The sequence below is a fragment of the Podarcis pityusensis genome, assembly GCF_964106645.2.
Source record: "Podarcis pityusensis genome assembly, chromosome: 8".
NCBI classification, from domain to species: Eukaryota; Metazoa; Chordata; class Lepidosauria; order Squamata; family Lacertidae; genus Podarcis; species Podarcis pityusensis.
Window position 1 is genome coordinate 86273407 of NC_138033.1, and position 22558 is coordinate 86295964.

A 22558-nucleotide genomic window follows, 5' to 3' on the forward strand; every position below is an offset into this window, starting at 1 on the left:
TTTAAGGTTAGACCGTTAAGATAAATTATAGAACAAAAATTGAGAAAGATGGAAAGAATTTGCTGAAATAGTGAATTGAACTAGAATACAAAAAAAGGGAGGTGTGAGGAGGTCGATGAAACAAGTAAAGGAAAGGTAAAGATATGGAATATTGGATGTGCGTTTTTTTGTTTTTTGTTGTTTCTTTTTGTTGTATTGTTGAATTGCTTTTTTATGTTTTCTTTTTTTATTGTTGTCTGTTTTTTTGTTTTTTCTGTAATCTTTAAACTTTTAATAAATATCATTTTAAAAAAAATGAAATCTGAAAGACCAAAAGTCTGCCCCTGCTGCAAACCAAGCACTTTACAAGGAATGTTTGAGGGAGCATTCTGGGATAGCTTCTCCTTCTAGGACTGGCACGCAAGGGACTTGCTTTCGAATAACCCCAAATGGCCCACCCCCTATTGCTATGAAGGCTGCTTTGCTTGCTCCACTTACTGAGGATGCTTCTTGTACACCGTCCCGTCCACTCCAACAGTGGAGCGCAGGCGCTCGACGCGCTTGTTCTCCTTGATGCGCCGGAGCACAGCCACCAGGGCAGCGCCACAGAGGTTGGCCGAGCGCGTGGAGACAATCTCGCAGATGCGCTGGGTGGCGACACAGTCTTCATGGGAGGGTTCCAGGCCCAGCTTCGTGAGGATCTCCTGGGCTTTCAGGAGGCCTTCCTTTTCCCTGCAAATCCAGGATGGCAAGCAAAGGGGGTATGTGAGAGGCAGCAGTTCCTGCGCAGCGGAGGGGGGTGCTTTGGGGTCATGGGGAGTCAAAGGTCCTTTACTATTTCTGAAACAGGCTCCCTGTCCCCAGCATCCCAGGGCCACCCAGTCAGCGTGAAAGGGGAGCTTTTCAGCCACTGAGACGCCTGTCTCAGCCCTTGTGCTGATTGCAGTCGATGAGAGAAAAAGGAGGTGAGTCGGCCACTGAGGATGGGCTCCTAGGATCCCTCCGGAGAAGGCGCATGGGGAAAACACCAAGGAGGATTTGTTCTGGCTATTCCAAAGCTACAGATTTAGGAGCACAGAAAACACAAGGCGAGTCCCATTCACTCACTTTTCAATTGCAGAGACGTATCTGGTCTCAAAGTGTCCCGTCGTCAATAAGTCCGAAGTGAGTCTCCCATCGAAGAGGAGGTCTTCCTTGGCCATCTTCACCAGGATGAGCCTGACCAGTTCACCCATGTACATCCCGCTGATCATCTTCTCGAACCTGTGACACACCCCAAGGTGAGAGAGCGAGAGACTGAGTTTGGGCAGCAGCAGAAACTGAAGCTCCAACACACCATAAACTTGAAAAGGAGTTTGATGGATAGTTTGGGTTGCATATGACTCCATCGTGGCAAGAATGTGTAGGGCAGGAGCTCAGCCCTCAAAGGAGTTGTGAAAATGACAGCCCCTCCATACATCCTGCGCCTCTCCCCCCGCAAGGAAAATGGAGCACTTGGGCAGGGGAAGCGCTCAACAACCATGTACCCCCCTGCAGAACTTTCATTGCACTTCCCAGGTTCTTGTTTGGTACCAGCTAAATATCCTGCTTTAAGCCAGCAAGCATATTCCCAAAATCAAATTGGGACTAGTTTACTTGCGGGATTGCCTTACTTCAGACACGCCCTCTCAACTGCTTTGATTTGTGGAATTGGCACTGTTACAGCTACCACATAAGACTCATTCCACACCTGCAAGCAAGCAATCTTTTCATGTGGCAGCACTACACTTCGGAACTCCCTGCCTATTGATACCAGGCAGGTGCCTTTACTGTACTCTTTTCAGTGCATGTTGAAAACCTTTTTATTTAGGCAAGCCTTCCTAGAGCTAAATCAGAATGGAGTGTACACTTCCAGGGTCAATGAGAGATACATTACTTCTGATAAATGAGCCACCATGAAAATTTGTGTCCCTGCTTTTTAGACTTGTCTACCCACGTTCTAGCTGAAACCCAAGGGCCATTTTGGTTGCCAGATGTGGATTATTTTTCAGCTCTCCTGCCCCACTGCAGTTGCCAGAAACCACAGGAGGGGAGAGGGATCTTGTGCTCAAAGCCTGCTTGCTGGTTTCCTACAAAAGGCATTTGTGAGAACAGGATGCTGGGCAAATGGGGCCCTTTCTGCCTGACCCAGCAGGCCCTTCTGATGCTACCCAGGGTTAATTTTTTTTAAAAAAAACCGCAGCTGAGGCACAGGACTTACAGCTGCTTTCCCGGGTTCAGGGAGCCCATGTCAATCTCCCGGTCAAACTCGGTCCTGATGTCATTCAGGGCCCCATCGTCGCCAAAAGCTCCCCACTCCATGTTGATGCACATGCGCCCCTCGTCGCCCTCCACGAGGTCAATGTGCTGCATGTCCTCCATGTAGCAAGCATTGCTACCTGTACCTAAAGGGAGGGAGAGAGAGAGAGAGAGATTAGGAGAGTCCATGAAAGTGGAAAACCTGCAGCTGGAGCCTCCCACCCTTTCCCTACTTTCAAGGGCAGCCAGTACAGTGCTCTCCAGATGCCACTGAGGGACAGCCCCCATCATCCCTGGCTGCTGGCCAGGTTGGCTTCTGGAAGCTGGATGGTGTCCTGTTCCCCTGCCCCTGCTTTATTTCCTGGCCTTTCTGGCCCGGAACACTCATGGGGCTCTGCGACTGCAAGCAAAGTACCAGAAGAGACTAAATAAAAGCCGCCACTACTTTCTAAGACATATTTTTGGCAGGTCAAAAGACAGGGTGTGAGATGGAGGGATCAAACTATCTGGACTGCTGCAATGCGCTCTGTGTGGGGCTTCCCTCGCACTTGATCTGGAAGCTGCAGTTAATGCAGAATGCTGCAACGCAATTGCTGACAGGAGTGTGGCCGTGTCAGCATTGAACCCCTGTGCTCAGACATCAGCACTGGTTGCTGGCTTGCTTCTGGATCAAGTCCAAGGTGTTACAAATTAGTATATAAAGCCCTTAACAGCTTGGGACCACTTGACCAATGAGATCACCTTACCTCATATGTGCCCCCTCGACTGCTTTGATCATTGGAACTAGCAATGCAATAGGTGCCACAAAATGCCCATTCTGCATTTGTAAGAACTCAATCTTTTAGTCTGACAGTAGTTACACTTTGGAACTCCCTGCCTATTGATACTAGATAGGCACCTTCACTGTACTCTTTTCAGTGCGTCCTAAAAACATTTTTGTTCAGACAAGCCTATTCAGATGTTTAGAAAGTTGATTTGCATTTTAACCTCTTTTTAGTCTATTGTTATTTTCAGAAAGTCTTAAATTACTGTTGTTAATTCTTCTGGATGTTAATTTTATTGTTTTATCTTAATTGTAAACCGCTTTGAGGTTTGTTTTGTTTTACAGACAAGTAGTGTACAAATATTACAAAATAACATAAGAAGCAGGCTGGCCTCAGGTACGCAGGAAATTCAGGTGCTTTCCAAAGGTGGGGGAAATGTCCCTGCCCTCCTCTCCCCGCAGACTTCTTACCAACAATCAGCCCGATTTCACAGTTGTGATCGTCGTAGCCGCAGGTCATCATTGTCCCAACGGTGTCATTCACCACAGCCACAACATCAATCTCAAAGTCCTACAGAGCAGGAAGTTGGAAAAGGCCACCGTTGATTCAAATTCTGAACAATGGTTTGTCAAGAAATGTCCAAAATACTCAAATATCCTATTTCAGCTTCTGGGTGTGTGTGGGTGGGGGGTGATCAACTGAAATATTTCAGTTCTCAAGAACTCCTGACCTGGAGGCTGGTGGCTGCCAGAACCTCAGCTGCCCTAAAATGGAAAACCTTACAGGATGTGCAACTTTTGCTTTGGTATAAAAATATGTGGAGTTTGGCATTAGCTGAAAAAAAATTAACTCATAAATTAACTCAAAGACTCAGAGGATCCCAAAGAATTATATGCTCTTTGGTGGGATTTTAACTTATCTACCACAGATACAGGCACATAGAACCCCCTCTCCACAGTGCAATGTGTGATTTGGTTTTCCTAAGTGTCTCAGGTTTTCTTCTTTCTTATTTAAATCTCTTCTGCATATACTGTGCTGCTTTTCACTTCATTCACACCCACGCAAACAGAAACACCCACTCACTTTACCCCTCCAGGATGAGGCTCCAGAAACTGGGTGGGGAAAGAGCTGGTTGTCTGGATGGGTCAGTCCCAGGCCCTGCTCACCCCACACCACAGCCCCAAACCCCCAAGGCACTTTGCACAAGGGGGGGCGAGGCACCATGAACATCTAGCGATGTCCTGACTCCAAAAAAGTAAGAAGAAAATGTGGCATCTGGAAGGCAATGGGGGCCAGGGGCCCTCACACACAGGCCTCCACCCCACCCCGTGCAAGGGGAAACTGAAACTCCACCAAGCTGACAAGCTCAGGAGGAGGTAAGAAGAGCTTTGCAACTGGATCAGGCCAGAGGCCCCCTTAGTCCCTTGGGAAGCCCATAAGCAGGACTGGAGGGCAGAGGCAGTTGCCCACTTGTGCCCCCCAGAAACTGGTATTCAGTGGCAGCTGCCTAATACGAGAGGTGTATGGAGTAGCCGCCATGTTGGTGTCTGTTATGGCATGGTCCAGTTCACTGTCTGTGTCCACCTGGAATCTCCAGGTGGTGCAGCAACAGACTCTTGTGTGAAATCCTGCAGAGCCAGTGAGGAGAACACCGACCTTGAGGGACCAATGCTCAGACTCGGGAGAAGGCAGCTTCCTGTGGAAATGGCCCATCTAGCTGAGCGAGTGTCAACACTGACCTGTAGTGGCTCTCCAGGTTGCAGGTCAAGCCCTCCCTGGAGATGCCAGAGAGGACCAAGGACTGGGCATGGCCGAAGAACTGGGCCTATCGCTCCTGCTCATCCAGCGACCATCTCATGGCCATTGATTCCACAGGCAGCCATGCATGCACCCTGCCACCTCCAACACACTGGGGGAAATCATAGAGTTGGAAGAGACCACAAGGGCCATCAAGTCCAACCCCCTGCCAAGGAGGAAACACGATCAGAGCACTCCTGACATATGGTTGTCAAGCCTCTGCTTAAAGACCTCCAAAGAAGGAGACTCCACCACACTCCTTGGCAGCAAATTCCACTGTCAAACAGCTCTTACTGTCAGGAAGTTCTTCCTAATGTTTAGGTGGAATCTTCTTTCTTGTAGTTTGGATCCATTGCTCCGTGTCCGCTTCTCTGGAGCAGCAGAAAACAACCTTTCCCCCTCCTCTATGTGACATCCTTTTATAGAGGAGGGAGAAAGGTTGTTTTCTGCTGCTCCAGAGAAGCGGGAGGAATTCAGCTGCCGGGCTCTAGAGAGGGCAGAGTGAGGTGGTCATAGTGCTGGACTAAGACCCAGGAAATCAGGGTTCAAATTCCCACTTAACCCTGAAGCTCAGTGGGTGACCCTGGGCCAGTCATAGTTTCTCAGCCTAACCTACCTTACAGGGTTGTCGTGTGGATTAAATGAGGAGGGGCAGGACCATGTATGCCACCTTTTAGCTCTCTGGAGGAAAATGGGGGGTATACCGTATATACTCGAGTATAAGCCGACTTTTTCAGCACATTTTTTTATGCTGAAAAAGCCCCCCTCGGCTTATACTTGAGTGAGGGTCCCTTTTGGGCTGCTCCTTCCTCCTCCACCGCCTTTGCTGCCACCAGCATGCACACACACACGCGCGCGCGCACTCCGGCCCACCAGGAGATTTGTGGTGTGGTGAACCGGCTTATACTCAAGTCAGTAAGTTTTCCCAGTTTTTTGTGGTAAAATTAGGTGCCTCGGCTTATATTTGAGTTGGCTTACACTCGAGTATATACAGTAAATGTAATAACAACAACAACAACAACAACAACACACACAAAAACTATCTTAGAGACAGCAACAAGCTTAGATTACCCCTCGTCTTCTTATGGCTTCCCGTAAGAGGCCCACAACGTCCCGGCCTTCCACACCACTGGATTTGAATCCCTTGGTCCACGTCACGAGGACACTCTGTTTGAGAAAAAGAGGAAAGGAAATAAGGAACTGCCTGCCAGCCAGGGGAGAGAAACAGAGGTTCAGTTTCCAAAGCAGAGAGAACTTTCCCACACCGTAGTTGTAACACAGGTACCTCACAACTTAATGCACCTTTAACTTGTGCCATTTCAGCTTTACACAGTTGAAGGCTGGCCGGTTGAAATAGCTCAGATTAAATGCATGGAAGGCAGAGAGCTTAGAAGCACTTTTTGCGTGGGGTTTTCCCATAAAGAAGGAGGCAGTTCCAAGGGAATGGTTTGAGTATACATGTTTCTGTGTACATGTGCCTTCCCTGGAACATAATCCCCAAGCAAGATGTGACTTACCTGGGCCACCCAACTCCTGGGACTGTAATTTGTTTCAACTTTTGAATACTGAATTTCAAACCTGCCCTGGGACCAGCCCTGGGAAGAGTGGGTAAAGATCACAATAAAAACCTGTGAGATCACCTGGCTCGCATATGCCCACTCAGCCACTTCAACTGGCAGAGCTGGGAGTTGCTCTAGGTGCCACCTAATACCCTGTTCTGCATTTGTAAAAACTCAAACCTTCAGTGTGGCAGCACCTGTCCTCTGGAACTCCCTGCCTCTTGACATCAAGCAGGCGCCTTCAGTGCACACTTTACAGCACTTGAGAAAAACGTTTTTGCTTAGGCAAGCTTAATGTAGGTTTTAATCTGTTTTTAGTTTATTACTGTTTCTATCTTTTAAATGTTTTAAAGAGTTGTTTTTACTGATAGCTGTATTGTTTTATTTTCTTTGTAAATTGCTTTGAGGGTTGGTTGGGTTCTTTTGCAATCAAGTGATGTACTGAATTCTATTAAATAAATAAAATAATCATCGTAACATTTCCATTTGTGCTGCTGCTAATGGGAAGCCAGCCCAGTTTCTATCACCAAAAACAGCCATTTCTCCTCTACACAAAAGTCCCGAGCTCCAAAAAGTGCCTGACACACCCTCCTCATGGGTTAACTATTCTTAATATCATGAATGTTTGAAAGTATTCCATGTACGTCATCTTAGTAAGTTCTTACAATGGCCCTACGGGGCAGACCAGAATTATTACCTGCATATGTTGCAAATCAGGTGCCAAGAAATTAGCTTCTCCAAAGCCTCCTAATTGAATTCATGGAGGAGGCAAAGTTTAAAGCAGGAAATCCTCCAGAATTCCTGGAGCCTTTACCATCTCTCTCACGAATCCCAGGAGAACTTGAGTCGCAAGCTTACCTCATCCAGTTTGGTCTGGGAGCAAGGGAAGGAGAAAGTGAAGCCCAGAGGGAGTTTCTGGTCCTTGATTTCCAGTTGGTCCATGAAGTTAGCTAAACATTCAGCAATGTGGTCAAAGAGCTGAGGGGCAGAGAAGGAGACACACACTTAGGAAGGCCGGCTGTGGTCAGACAATGGTGGCATCAGGATTTATTTATTTCTATACTACACACACAGTATATACATCCATTGAAACCAGAACTTGGCCGCTGGAGTCTAACGATGAAACATTCATTCTAAACTGCAGAATTCTGGACCCTTTTTTGGAGCAGAAAATTTGCAAACACTATTTTTGTTTTGTTTTTTGTACTGCCGCTTAACCTGAATGACTTGGAAATCGTTTGTCAAAGGATTCGAAAATGAATCTAGATCCTATCAGCTTCCCCAAAAACATTTCATCACAAGGAAACAGTGTGATTTAAGAACTCCCTCTGTTTCTAAACAGCTTCCCTAAGAGTTGAGAATTTGCACAATGACCAAGAAGCCATCACAAATCGTGTGAAATTAAGAGAAGGCAAGCAAAGTGTCTGAGCAGGTGACTGGACCAGGTGACAATTTTGTGCCCTCAAATGACAAGCTTGTTTCCAAGCTCAAGTCAAGGTGCTGCTTTTCCCTTTTAAAGCCGAATTGTCCTGGGCCCAGGAGATCTAAACAGCCACTTAAGGGTGTTTGCTGAGGTCCTATCTCTGCAGTCCTTCGTCACTGCTTCCCCATCATTGGAAGTATGACCGTCCCTGATTTAGCTTCCTTTTTCAACAGGAAAGAGCAATGGTGCTAAAAGGTTCCTGAGATGGCCAAGAGAAGGCAGCTCAACTCACCTGCACTCCGCTGCCCCGCATAAGATCCTCAGGGATAGCATAGATCTGGTTCTCCATCTCTACTTTCTTGCTGCCATTATCAGCCACCTTGACTCTCAGGACCCGGAAGTTTGTGCCACCGAGGTCCAAGGCCAAGAAGTTACCTTCCTCTGCAGGGGAAAAGAAAAAAGAAAAGATGGGGATTGTTTCACTCCCTGGCGTAAGAAGCCCTGGATGGTGAACTAGATTTGCCTGGGCATCTGCTGGAAGACATTTATTGAGAAGCTACCAGCCGTGGTCACCAGCCATGATGCCTGGGCTGTGCCTTCACAATCAGAGGCTGCAGAGCTTCTGAATACCAGTTGCTGTAAACCAAAGAGAGGAGAGGACTCTTGTGCTTGAATCCTGCTTGTGGGTTTCTCATAGGCATCTGACTGGCCACTGTGAGAACAAGATGGTGGGCTAGGTGTGCCACTCGTCTGATCCAGCAGGGTCATTTTGGCTTCTCAAGAGCCTCTCTCAGCATCCACTTCTCCTTGCAGAAAAGGGAAGTTGGAAAGGCCAGGAACTCTGTGGTTCTGAAGTTCCAGGTCTTGTGAAGAGGGCTCTAGCCATATGGTGTTCATGCAGACAATCAACCAATCAGGCATCAGTTAGAGGCTGCCATGACCCCATTCCTCACTGACATCAATCCACTGTACATGGGGGGGGTTGCATCCATGAGAAATGGGACTGTCGGGGGCTCTTTACCTGTTATTGCTGCCATGTGGGGGGTTGGACTAGATGACTCCCCTTCCAGCCCTACAATTCTATGATTCTATGACATGTACAGAAGCTTCCCAGTGGACTGCACCCTGCCAAAGCTTAGAAACCCATCTGATGTACATAACAACATCTCTTTTCTGCAATCCTCGATTTAAGAAACCCTACAAAGCATCTTGCTCCTAGGAATCAATGTGGGGGCCCAGAAACCGATACACCAGAGAGTCACTCTGCATTTCGACAACAGCGTGCAAGTGATGGAAGGAAGCCAGTAGAGAAGAGGGCAAGCAGGAGATACGAAATTAATACTCTCTGACCAGGGGCCTCAGCAACCCACCCCAGATCAGGGAGGGGAGAGGAAGAACCCTGTTGACCCCAAGCCTGGGCCGAATCCATGCAGAGTTCTCCCACGGCCTGCCTGCTTCAGAGTTGCAGGCCAGCTGGCAAGGAGAGCATCAAAACAGCCCTTCTCATGGCAAGGGATTCCTGCCGTAGATACATTCAGCTTCCTACGGGGATCCCCTCATCGTGTTGGCAGGATCTCCTATGACAATGTCCAAGCACCCAGGCCTGGGTATAAGGCTCTGGTGTGCCCCCTGGTCTCTGAGAGCAGAACTCAAGGCTGCAAAGGAGAAACAGGGGCTGGTGCCAGGGAGAACTAGTGGGCTAGATATGGGGTGGGAGAATTGCTTAACCCTTCCCCAAACAGTTGCCCCCAGCAAATCATCCCCATTTGCCATTTTATCTCTCTCACACACACACAGCCAGATTCTTAAACTGAAAGTGGATCCCGCTGGGTTGGGGCGGCAGATGACATCAAGGGGCTTTTTGCCAAGAAGGCCTGGCAGGCATGGGAGGTGTTAAGCCCCCTCCCCGCTGCATGTCTGTCATCTTCTTGGAAAGTGCAGAATTAGGGCTGTGTTTTTGCAGAGATCAGCTCTGCTTTCCCCATGGGAGATACCATAGGCCTGCTTTTTCCTGCAGCAGCACCATAAAGTTAGCTAAACCATAGCCTTGCCTGTGGGCTTGTAGGGAGTCCAGGCTGGCCATTTTGAGAGCAGGACGCTGGACCAGATGGGCCACTGGCCCATTCTTCACCCGAGGCAGCAAATATGCCCCCAGCTGGAGGCAGTAGGAGAGACCAGGGTTCAAATCTCCACTCAGACATGAAGCTCACTGGGCGATATTGGGCTGGTCACTCACTCTCAGCCTAACCTACCTGACAGGATTCTTGTGAGGATAAAATGAGGAGGAGGAATAGGAGAACTATATATACACCACCTTGGGCTCCTGGGAGGAAATGTGGGATAGAAATGTAATAAATAAAAAAAATCCATACACATCAACAAACATCTAGTGTCCCAATCAAGGGAAACAATAGTCCCGCTCTATTCTGCCTTGGTCAGACCACACCTGGAGTATTGTGTTCAGTTTTAGGGAGGATATTGACAGGCTGGAAGGTGTGCAGAGAAGGGCAACTAAGATGATCAAGGGTCTGGAAACCAAGCCTTGTGAGGAATGGTTGAGGGAGTTGGGAATGTGCAACATGCAGATGAGAAGACTGAGAAATGATGTGGTACTTATCTTCAAATATCTGAAGGGCTGTGTAATGAGTATGGGTTGCTCGTGCGTAAGTTGCCGCCTCTCCTGGCTATGTTGCCTTGTTAAACCTTTCTGTCTGGCTGCCTCAGTCGCTAGCAGAATCCGTCAGTGGGCGTTTCTTAAACCTTCTCCAACATAAAAGTTGTTTGACGCCAAGTCTCCTCCTACTCTCCCTGCGCGGAAGCCTTCTGCGCAGGGAGGGCGTGGGTAGCGGAGGACCCGTGCTCTCCCCGCTGGTGTCCGGTGAAGAGTCCTGGAGCCCTCTCGCCGATTCCCCCATCTGCCCCCCTTTATCCCTGGTGTTGCGCTGATTTGCTTCCCCATCTGCTGAGCTGCCTCTCTCCCTGCTGGGCCCTTCTCCAGCATCATTTGAGAGCCTTCCCTCCGCCTCTAGCTCCGATGTCAGTTCCCTGACAGGCTGTCACATGGAAGATGGAGCCAACTTGTCTATCTCCTGCTCTAGAGCAGGCATAGGCAATCTCTGGCCCTCCAGATGTTTTGGAACTACATTTCCCATCATCCCTAGCTAACAGGACCAGTGGTCAGGGATGATGGGAATTGCAGTCCCAAACATTTGGAGGGCCGAGTTTGCCTATGCCTGATCTACCCTGACAAACTAATCAACCTGCTATAGACCCACAAACATCATATTAGTCAACATCTTTGTAGTTTTTTATTGGGTTCTGCCAAACTCCGGCCCTCCAGATGTTTTGGAACTACAATTCCCATCATCCCTAGCTAACAGGACCAGTGGTCAGGGATGATGGGAATTGTAGTCTCAAAACATCTGGAGGGCCGGAGTGTGCCTATGCCTGCTCTAGAGGATAGGACTTGAATCAATGGATTCAAGTTACAAGAAAGTATCAGGAAGAACTTTCTGACAGTAAGAGCTATTCAACAGTGGAACGGTCTCCTCGGGAGGTTGTGAAATCTCCTTCATGGGAAGTTTTTAAGCAAAGGTTGGATGGCCTTTAGTTGAGATTCCTGCAATGCAGGGGTTGGACTAGATGATCCCTGAGGTCCCTTCTAATTCTACAATTCTATGATATGGCTGAAAATGCCCTCAAATGAGAGCAGAGAGAGAGACACATATTTCCCTAACCCCTATTTACAAAAACTTCCCAGTTTGGTTTCCTGAGCAAATTCTCCCTTGCTGCTTTACAAGCCTAGATAGGCACCTGACACTCCTTGCAGAAATAGCAAATTCCTTGATCCCCGTCTGTCTTAAAACAACCATTCCTCATGTGTGGGACTGTTCCCCTGCCAACTCAAGGCCCAACTCAACTCCCTGAAACTATTTTCTGACTCCGACATGAAGTGATTAAGTGGGACGAGAGACCAGCGAAGGGGACTGGAAAGGAACAAGATTATTTGAAAGAAGTCCTTTCCATCTTTTTGGGACAGGAGGCTTCAGAGGCCCCTCTCTTTAGAAAGCAGCTGAGGGATACGTGTCAGCTGACAAGTCTGAGTTACATGTAGAGAAAGCACTTGGTGCATGCTCAAAGAGACTCTCCCTTTTTATTGTCGCCTCCCATTGCGTTGCAGGGGGTTGAACTAGATGACCCTTTCGGTCCCTTCTGACTCGTCAGTTCAACAATTCTGTGATCTTTCAAAGCTGAGCATTGGTGATCCACACAGGTTGTGGAGCTCAGACCTGGCTCAGTGAGCCCTTTTCTGGGTGGTGGTCATCGGCCTGTTCCACCATCCCACACCCCACCCCATTTACAAAGGCTTCCCAGCTTGGTTTCCTGAGAGGAAATTCTCCCTTCTTGCTTTGCAAGCCTAGATAACCATCTGGAGCTCCTTGCAGAAGCAGCACATTCCTTGGCCCTCGTCCACCTCCAGATGACCCTTCCCCATTTCTGGGCCTGTCTCTCTGCCAACTCAAGAGGAGGTTCCAGTGTTGCAACTGTTCATGTGGGCAGCCTGCTCCTCCAGCCGGACAGGGAGCTGCCTCTCCTCAGGGTTCTCATCCAGGCAATTCTTAGAAGCCAGCTGGCCCCAAACCCAGGCTCCCCGGGCCTTGCTTTTGAGGGGGGAGGGTGGCAGCAGAAACATGTGGAGGGGTCAAATGCAGGGGACATTTCTGACCAGCCGCCAGCCCCTTTCCGAGAACACAAGAGCCCAGTGCCAAGTCAAGATCCTGGTGCCAAGTCAGCAAGACAAGACTATCCCAGCCTGCCCTTCAGCCCCAAGCCTTGTCATTCTCCCACCTTCCTTAGGATGCTCAGCTCACCTTCTCACACTTGCAAAATGCCCCTGCCCCACATCTATTCTAACTCCAGCAGACCTAAAGGAAAACTACTTTGTAGCCCTTCATCAATGGTATTCAACGCCTTATAAACGGAACTTAATATCTAAGTTAGGGTGGGAGATGTGAACTGAATAATGCAGATTACATGCCCATCTCTTGGAATTGTTCTCAAATAGAAATATTATGGAAATCGGCTCAGGCCAATATCTCCGGCACCTTAGGAGCCCATATACCCTTGGCACCTGAAATATTTCTGCTTGGTTATCGAAAAGATGTTATTCTGCGAAATGGTCATGAAACAGTGTCTAACCTTATGACTGCTGCTAATATTATAATAGCTAAAAATGGGGGGGGGTTGGCACATATCTCCTACTACAGTTCATACCTTGGATTACAGACGCTTCGGGTTGCGTGATTTCGGATTGCGCACAGCACCGAACCCGGAAGTACTGGAATGGGTTACTTCCGGGTTTCGGCACTTGCGCATGCACAGAAGCACTAAATCAAGCTTTGCACATGCACAGAAGTGCTGAATCGCAACTCACGCATGCACAGATGCAGTGTTGCGGGTTGCAAACATGCTTCCCGCACGGATCACGTTCGCAACCCAAGCGTCCGCTGTATATCTGGTCCACAGTAACAATGATTAAGCTAACTTACTACAGTACAAAAGAATACATATAAGCCAGAAATCGGTTTGTCCTCGAGGTCTCTTCCAAATCAACAATTCTTTGATTCTAACAAGTTCAGTGATAGCGCCCTGCCTCATGACACATTCAACCTGCTTTAACAGTATTTATTTCTGCTCTCTGTCCTTGTGAGACGGGCAAAGGTCCCTAATGGTCTCTTTACTGGACCTAAGCACATGTGCAAACCTTTGAAGTATTGACTGAAAAATCTCTCCCACCCCAGCCATGAAAACAAGGGTGACCAGCTGTGATTCCTGCATTGCAGGGGGTTCAATTACATGACCTTGGGGCTCCCTTCCGACTCTACAATCCTATGACTTGGGAAGAACAGCAACATTGCCAGGGCTGATGGGAATGGAAGCCCAAAGCATTGGGAAGACACCAGGTTGAGGAAACAGCAGAAAGCCAAGAAAGGATGTTTACAGGAAACGTCCCACTAAAGAGCTGGCAGAGAAGCTGGAGGCTTCCAGCCCATGACTTCCTGAACTTCAGGGGGTCAGTTTGGCTGCTAACCATCAAACAATCCAACTTCCCTGACTGAAGCCAGCTTTGGTGCTGACTGAAAGGCTTTCTGTTCCCCTGTTGCCTGAGAGTAATTCAGACCTAACATCCCAGAGGTGCAGTCCATGAGAGACCATGGGGGGGAGAGGCTGGGGGCTTTTCTGCAGGGCTGAAGGGAACACAGAATAGTAGGACATCTGCTCAGACTGCGCAGGCTCACTGCCCTCTTGCCTCTAGCTGAAGAGGCTCTGCGCATTTCCCCATCGTTTCAAAAACTTGCAAAACCTGTCAGACCAGAGGCAACAGTGAGCAAATCCAGTGTGTCTATGTATAATATATGTGTGCATGTATACACAAACACATAGGCAGAAGACATGGTGTAGTGGTTAGAGTGCTAGGCTAAGACTTGGGAGACACCGCGGTTTGGGAATTCCACCACTCACCAGCAGACCCTGAGCCAGTCCCCTTCTCTTACCCTAACCTACCTCCCAGGATTGTTGTGAGGAAAAAATGGGGAGGGGGAAACTATGTCTGCCGCCTTGAACTTGAGGAAAGGTGGGGCATAAAACAAACACATAAATAAAAACCTCCTAAATTACTTTTAGTTCCCTAAAAACTGTTTTCTTTCTTGAACTTGAAACTATTAAGTGGACGAGAGCCAAGAGACCAGCAATGGAGACCAGAAAGGAAGAGAGTTATTTGGAAGCTCACGCCACCCTTTGTGGACAGCAGGCTTCAGAGGCTGAAGGTCAAGCTTGTCTCTTTAGAAAGTGGCCAGTGGTTGCAGAGAAGCATGTCTGCCAACAGGCTCAGTTACATGGAGGAAAAAACACTTGGCACGTGCTCAGAGACACTCTCCTGTTTAATTGTCACCTCCCATTGCATTGCAGGGGGTTGGAATAGATGACCCTGTGGGCCCTTTCCAAGGTTCTATGATCTTTCATAGCTGAGCATTGTCAATCAAGACGGGTCCCAGAGCTCAGGAATTTAACCCTTTCCTGGGTGGTGGCTGTTTACCTGTTCCATCTGGGGTAGACCTCACAAACGTCGGCAGCATTTTCACGGAGGCTGTAGGGTTGGTATCCGCCCCAAGGCCCTTCTCCATGTCTTTCCGGAACCGATTTGAGATCTCCTGCAGGGTTTCATCTGAAAGCCGCATGTGGTAGAGGTATTTGTCAATCTGGGGGAGGAGAGGGGAAAGCGAAGTCAATTTGACATTTGAAAGAGACATCTCAACAGCGCTAATCCTTGAGTCTTTGGTGATCTCAATCCGCCACAGACCCCTCAGAGATGCCGTGAGAGAGCCACAAGGTAAGTCTGACCCTTTTCCCCGAATCCAAGGAAAGCTTGTTGCAACAGCTCTGCTGTTATACATGGACCTGTGTTTCCAATGAGCTTGTCCTTTTATGTGCTATGCTATAAAGACGGAACATTTCAGAGACTGACGAAACCTAGAGCTGCCCATCAGCTCTGCAAGAACCCGCTGCTTGGCTGGAATCTGGTTGGGAGCCTCTGGGTGTGCCAGGGGCCGTCTTGCCTGAGGAGAAAAGGGCACGGTGCATTTTATTGCCCACGTCAAAAGATAGTGAAAGCTGGAAAGCTGATCATGGGATCTCTATGCCTCTAGGAAAGTGGCCAATGTTTTACACAACTACATTCTGCCTCCCCTATTGGAAGAGGCAGCATGTCTTTGAAGACCAGCTGCTGACAAGCACAGCAGGGGCAAATGCTGCTGTGGGGCTTGGCTCTGGCTTCCCAGAAACAGCAAGTGGTTGCACACTGCAACGGCAGGGTGCTGCACTAGACAGGCGTGTGTTTTTAAAGTGAGCCCTCAGAATAAAACCATTCCTAGCTGCACCATCTGAAGTCTCAGCATTAGGGATGAGTATTGATCCTTTTGTCTCTACAATTAGCAAAAGTATCAAGCCTATTGAGTACTGAGAATTTTTCCTGTTCTAACAACAAAACATTGAAAAACAAACTGTTCTTCTTACAAAAGGTATTGGGCAATGTGGACAATTGGCCAAATCTTGTCTGGTCCATCAGCTTGGCAGAGGCTGAGTGGGGAACAGAAGTGGGCAAAGGAACAGAAGTATGAGAGGAAGGGCTGTAGCTCAGTGGCAGAACACCTGCTTTGCATGTAGAAGGTCCCAGGTCCAATCTCATCTAGCATGGCCAGTGCTCAAGGATGATGGGAAGTAACAAACAGCATCCGGAGGGCACCAGGTTGCCTACCCCTGTCCTAGGGCCTGAAACCCCAGAAAGCCACTACAAGTTAGCAGGGCCATATAGCACTGGGGCGGATAGGAGTTGTAGTTCAAAGTATCTGGAGGGCGCCAGGTTGCAGAAGGCAGGTGCAGATTGCCTTTGTTGCATACAGCTAGGCTCTATTCAGTATAGATTCATGGAAATTAATGACCGCACCACTGCATGTGGTTCACAGAGGAACTGATCCAGTTCTGCTTGTCTGATTTCATATCAGGGCTAGTCATTAAACAGCCGTGCAAATATTTGCTTAATAATTGCACCGTGCATTCTGCCTCACAGATCCGGGTTTCCACAAAAGAGAGCCATCGGGGATCACGAGTCAGGGCAGAAGATGAGGGCAAGAGCATGGAAGTTGGAGGGCTACGAGGCAAGAGTCCAGAAAGCAGGACTCACAGGAAAGGCAGGTCAAGGAATGCCAGATCTTGCCCAGGCCTCGGCTTCTGAATTCCTCCCTCACGACACGAGGTAGCAATGTTTAGTTTTACAGAAAAGATCCCCAGCGCTGAAAGAGCTAAAAGCTAAGCTAGAGGTTGAGGTCATCCGGATCTCAAATTCCATATGCTGCAACTCCACAGAGACACAATATATGTCAATGAAAGGGGAAACTCTGTCCTTGCTGCGGCTTAGTCTGGGCAACTTCCAAGGAGGAAATTATTGAACGCAGAAAAACCCCAGAGCCTGCCAGGTTAAGCAAACACAAGGCAAGGCTTAGAAAAAGCTGCCCTCCACAGAAGGAAAAGGGAGACATGAATGGTCAACTGACACTCAGGGAGCGGAAAGTCTCCCTCTCCCAGGGAAGGAATTCCAACAGGTGCAGCCTGTGCAATTGCTGCCTCTTGGAGAGCCTTCTCGGCCACAAGTGGAAGCAACGAGAGGGTGTCACATTGGTGTGAGGTGGAGGAGCAGCCCACCAGCACCTGAGGCTTCCACAAGAACATAAGCAGTGTTAGAAACGCAGATATATAATCTAGTTGCCAAATAGCACCTTAAACCCAGGTTGCCACAAAGGAATCTCAAGGCACCATTTCCCCCCAGTGAGATTTATTATTGTTGTTATTATTCATTTCATTTCTATACTGCTTTATGTTTTAAAGAAAGAATCTCAAAGTGGTTTACAACACATTGAAACACCAACAAAGCAATCCAGAATAAAACAAATTCAAGCTTCAAGGAAAATATTTCAGATCCTTCTCTGAGTTACATTTTGCTTTTCTGATATTTATTTATTTACTTAATTCATATAGCTGCCCCATAGCAGAGGTACTCCAGGAAGCCAGTGTGGAGTAGTGGTTAGAGTGCCAGACTAGGACCTGGGAGATCAGGGTTCAAATCCCTACTCAGTCACTGAGTGGCCCTGGGCCAGTCTCAGCCTCTTAACCTACCTCACTGGGTTGTTGTAGGGATTAACTGAGGAGGGGGTGAACCATGTACTCCTTGGAGAAAAAGGAGGGCTATAAATGCAGTAAACAAATTCTTCTGCTTAACTACCTAAGAAAGCTGGAGGGACTAGCCAGATGCTACTGTTATGAGAGGAAGAAAAACTTTCCTCTACTTTCTCTACACAATACAATGCAAAAATTCCAAATGCCTCCTTGTGTTACGCAGGCAAGTGAGCCAGCACTGCTGCTGCCATCCCATCTCAGAGATGACGCAAACAACCGAGGGGCAGGGCAAGACGTGCTTGCAGAACAAACCACATTTCTCTACACATGTAGGAGCAAAAATGACACAGAACAGGAACTTTGGGCGTGGCTTTCACAATCCTCTGCCGGTTTGAGTATGAAGGGGTTGTACACTTGTTGGAAGGCAGGCTGCTTCCTGTAAGTCTTGCTTCCTCCCATTTCACATATCTTTCCAGGCGACCAGCCTGTCCCATGCTAGGAGTTATAGAGTATTTCCACAGTGCCAACTCAAGGGGGAAGAAGTGTGTCATCTTCTTCTTGTAAATCTGGCCTTCTGCTGTTCTGTGCAAAATTAAGGAAACATTGCCAAAATTAAAAACACAAGAATCACATGTGGTGCTTGTGGCTCTGCTCTGCTATGAAATGGCAAAGATGAACAATAGTGTGCTTGTTAACTTTGTGCTGCTGCCTCTCAAATGCACCCCAGGTTTGTGGAGCAACCTCCCAAAGCCCTTATGTAAGAATACCCATTTGGAAACGCCGCAGAAATGCTCATGGGAAAAGTATGGAGAAAGACGGCAAAACAAGCCATGCGTCACTCGCCCGGTCCGTCAGATGCAGCCACCAACCCACTGTCCCGCAGAAGTCAGCGGGCAGCAATTAGGTAAACCATGTGGAGAAACACATTGCACAGCCCCACCCTGAGAACAACTGGATCCCAGAGCCATGTGTCCCAACACAAGTTCCCCTGATGGCTGAAAGCTGACTGCAGCCCAATCAACATTCGATATTCTGGGCCGGTAAAAGTGGGGCTGGCACAGTTGTAGTCACAGCTAAAACCCCATCTGAGAACTGCTGTTGCTTGGAGAGCCACACAGCTCTTCGGCTTCAGGTTAATTTGAGTTCTCTGGAGCCTCATTTAATCATCATCATCATCCTCTGCCCCTCTCTGAAAGATAAAGTGGCCCCAAACAACCAATATATCCTGGCATATTAATGTTCCGCACTAGCCTTAAAATGCTAAAGAGGAGGAGCTCTGACAGTTACGGTACTTTCCTGGTGGTTGCCCCACCACGGTCCACACGTTAAGCATAGGTGAGCAAGCTAAGATTTAGGATCAATCCCAAGAAGCACAGAGAGCCTTGGAGGGGGAGCCACAGGCCTTTAGATCACTTCCTACTGCAGCAAGGGCTGAAGAAACTGGGCCTGCTTGTAGCTTCATGAATGAAGCATGACAGTTACCCAAAGCCCTTTCACAGCAGAACATGAGTCACTTTCCTGCTTGCCGGGTTCCTCCCTCCCCTGGTTCATCTCCCCCCTCGGCTAGCACCACCGCCTGTGTCTGAACTCTTAGCTGGGACACAGTTAGCAACCAATTACCAAGCAGAAGCCTGGGCCCTCCTGCTGCAGCCTCCTGCCATTCAGACACACCTTCGGCAGGGAGAGCAGCCACTGCCAACAATGAAAGGGGAAAGGCTGTAGCTTAGCAGCCGAGCAACTGCTCTACATGCAGGTCCCCATCATCTCCAGGTCGGCCCAGGAGACAGCCCTGCATGAAGAGGGCATGCTGAATTTTTCAGCTTCCAAAAATGAGGGGCGCTAAAAAGTTGTAACATGACTTGGGAATTCAAAAGATATTTTGGTTCAATTAATATACCGTATTTTTCGCTCTGTAACACGCACCCGACCATAACACGCACGTAGTTTTTAGAGGAGGAAAATCTGTAGGCATGCCACCCGTAGGCATTCCCTCCATAACACTCACAGACATTTCCCCTTACTTTCTAGGAGGAAAAAAGTGAGTGTTATGGTGCAAAAAATACGGTAATTTAGTTTTGCTTGGTAAGTACAATGTGTGTACAATTGCATAGAAATCATTAAAAATGATTGCCAATTACATGCAGTTGTTGTTGTTGTTGTTTGGCATTACCTAATATTTCCAGAAGGTAAAATTAAAATTCTTTGGTTTTCCAAAAATAGAGAGCCAGTGTGGTGTAGTGGTTAAGAGCGGTAGTCTCGTAATCTGGGAAACCGGGTTCGCGTCCACGCTCCTCCACATGCAGCTGCTGGGTGACCTTGGGCCAGTCACACTTCTCTGAAGTCTCTCAGCCCCACTCACCTCACAGAGTGTTTGTTGTGGGGGAGGAAGGGAAAGGAGAATGTTAGCCGCTTTGAGACTCCTGAAGGGGAGTGAAAGGCGGGATATCAAATCCAAACTCCTCCTCCTCTTCTTCTTCTTCTTCTTCTTCTTCTGTGCTTCTTTATCAAACGTAGATAGACTTATGAAGTTAAGTACAGTGGTACCTCAAGTTACATACGCTTCAGGTTACAAACTCCGCTAACCCAGAAATAGTGCTTCAGGTTAAGAACTTTGCTTCAGGATGAGAACAGAAATTGCACGCTGGCGGCGCAGTGGCAGCAGGAGGCCCCATTAGCTAAAGTGGTTAAGAACAGTTTCAGGTTAAGTACGGACCTCCGGAACGAATTAAGTACTTAACCCGAGGTACCACTGTAGCAGATTTGAACTTAAGAACTATCCCGACAAACTAATCAACCTGCTATAGACCCACAAACATCATCTTAGTCAGCATCTTTGTAGGTTTTGGTTGGGTTCTGCCAGGAAGGGTTTAGATTTTGAAAGACTTGGATTCCGATCCTGTCTCAACTTGCTGGCTTGCTTGATTCCCTCAACCAAAATCACTAGCTTTAGAGAGAACAGGCAAAGATTGAGGCACAGCAAGGATCTATTATAGTCCACCTCTATGCACGTTTACTCAGAAGTAAATATCACTGAGTTCAATTGGGCTTGCTCCAAAGCTAAGTCTGCATACGATTGCTGCTTCACTGCACATCTCTATGCACATTTACCCTCAAATTCTCACAAAGTTCAGGGGTTTACTCACTAGTAAGTGTGCTTCTAATTGTAGAAACTATTCTGTGGATAGATGACTTCATTCACAGGCCCTTTTTGCAGACTCTGCTCAATGATGCTAAACTTCTTGGCAATGAAATTCAACTTTGAGAGTGATCTAGGTATGCCAATGCAGGTGCCCTCTTTGGCAATATCCCAGCAACGTAAACACAAATGGATGCCCTGAATTGCTAGAAATTATAAGCCAAAAGCGCTCTCCCACTGACTTTCCTTTGCATCTCCTCCACCTCAAATTGCATCAGTTTACGGTGCAACTTCTGCAAGAGCATAAATGCCCATGAATCACATTCATAAGTAAGGGCTGGGGAAGTTCCTTTTCCTAAACACTGGCAAGTATTAATTAAGAAAAGAGGGAAAACATTACAGAATCCCTTGATTACAGAAAAACCGAGTTTATAGCTCAACAACAAAAGTCAGTGACTTATATAACATGGCTGCAGTGTTTCAACAGGCATGTCCCAAGGGCAGTTCATGAGGAACTGGGATTCTGAACTGGAAAGACCCTGGGGAAAGCTGGAAAACAGAATCATAGAACTGTAGAATTGGAAGAGACCACGAGGGTCATCTAGCCCAACCCCCTGCAATGAAGGGCATTTTCACCCAACCTGGGGCTCGAACTCATGACCCTGGGATTGAGAGTCTCATGTTCCACCAACTGAGCTGAGATTTGTGTTTACAGCTTTGGAACCCTCTGGAGATTTTTACCTGCCCACCTCTTTCTTTGGAAGCAGCACATTGCTGGTTTCCACCAACCACAATAAAACTGCAATTGGTCAATCAGGTCCCTCTGGAATAGCCTTACCCATTTCTGGTACTTCCAAGATGCTTCTAGGTCAAGTCTGAATAACACAATGGATTAAGGTAAAAGGTAAGGTAATGGACCCCCGGACGGCTAAGTCCAGTACAAGGCGACTATGGGGTTGGGGCGCTCATCTCACTTTCAGGCCAAGGGAGCCGACGTTTGTCCACAGACAGCTTTCCGGGTCATGTGGCCAGCAGGACTAAACCGCTTCTGGCACAAAAGAACACAATGAAGGAAAGCAGAGTGCACAGAAACACTGTTTACCTTCCTGCCACAGTGGTACCTATTTATCTACTTGCACTGGCGTGCTTTAAAACTGCTAGGTTGGGAGGTGCTGGGATAGAGCAACGGGAGCTCACCCCATTGCAGGGATTCAAACCACCTACCTTCTGATCGGCAAGCCCAAGAGGCTCAGTGGTTTAGATCACAGTGCCACCCGCATCCCTAACCCAATGGATTAGAATGGTAAGAATCTGGGACTTTTTGTCCCACATTACATAAGAGCAGTTACTCACTTGATGGCCTCAAGTGCTCTCCAACCTTTTCTCATGTGCCAACAAGGATGCAGGGGCTACCTCAAAAGGATGCCCTTTGGGGTTCTGTGTCTCTGCTTGCACTAAGGGCTCTACAAAGTGCATGCAATACTTTTCCAAAGTTTCTTCCACACCACGTGCTGCAGGGAAGGTAGGCAACACCATTGAGGTTCAAGCAGTTTGGTTTGCCAGGGTGTGTCCTGAACAAAAAGAAAGGGGGTGCCTTCCCCCAATGCTCCCCCGCCCCAATTCTTTTCTGCCTCCTTATTTTCTGGGTCCCAAACTACACCTATCCAAATGAGATCTGGTTGCTGCAGGCATGGTCCATTTTAAGTGGAAGAATCACTTCCAAAAGTGACCCACTTTGGACAGAAAATAGTTAAAAGTTCAGACCCTTCTCTCCTCAACAAGGAGGGACAAACTATTATTTCACAGGGAGCAGCAATTAACAAGATCAAAGGAATGGCCAGGCTGCGGGATTCAGGCTGTTCCCAGGTTGCAACTAAGTAAACCATCAAAAAGA

The 22558-nt window shown here is 47.9% G+C and overlaps 1 protein-coding gene across 2 annotated transcripts in view; it reads right to left on the reverse strand.

Annotated features, from left to right (window-relative positions):
- The window catches only part of HK2 (hexokinase 2), a 56308-nt gene that overhangs the window by 12793 nt on the left and 20957 nt on the right, over nucleotides 1–22558 (reverse strand). For both annotated transcript variants that reach the window (XM_081017319.1, XM_081017318.1), the window contains exons 2-9: nucleotides 14896–15058; nucleotides 8092–8240; nucleotides 7235–7354; nucleotides 5889–5984; nucleotides 3491–3590; nucleotides 2219–2402; nucleotides 1087–1242; nucleotides 478–711 (exon numbers count right to left, since the gene is read on the reverse strand). In XM_081017319.1, coding sequence (XP_080873445.1) covers nucleotides 478–711; nucleotides 1087–1242; nucleotides 2219–2402; nucleotides 3491–3590; nucleotides 5889–5984; nucleotides 7235–7354; nucleotides 8092–8240; nucleotides 14896–15058 — 1202 coding nt within the window. The remainder of the gene's footprint in view (nucleotides 1–477; nucleotides 712–1086; nucleotides 1243–2218; nucleotides 2403–3490; nucleotides 3591–5888; nucleotides 5985–7234; nucleotides 7355–8091; nucleotides 8241–14895; nucleotides 15059–22558) is intronic.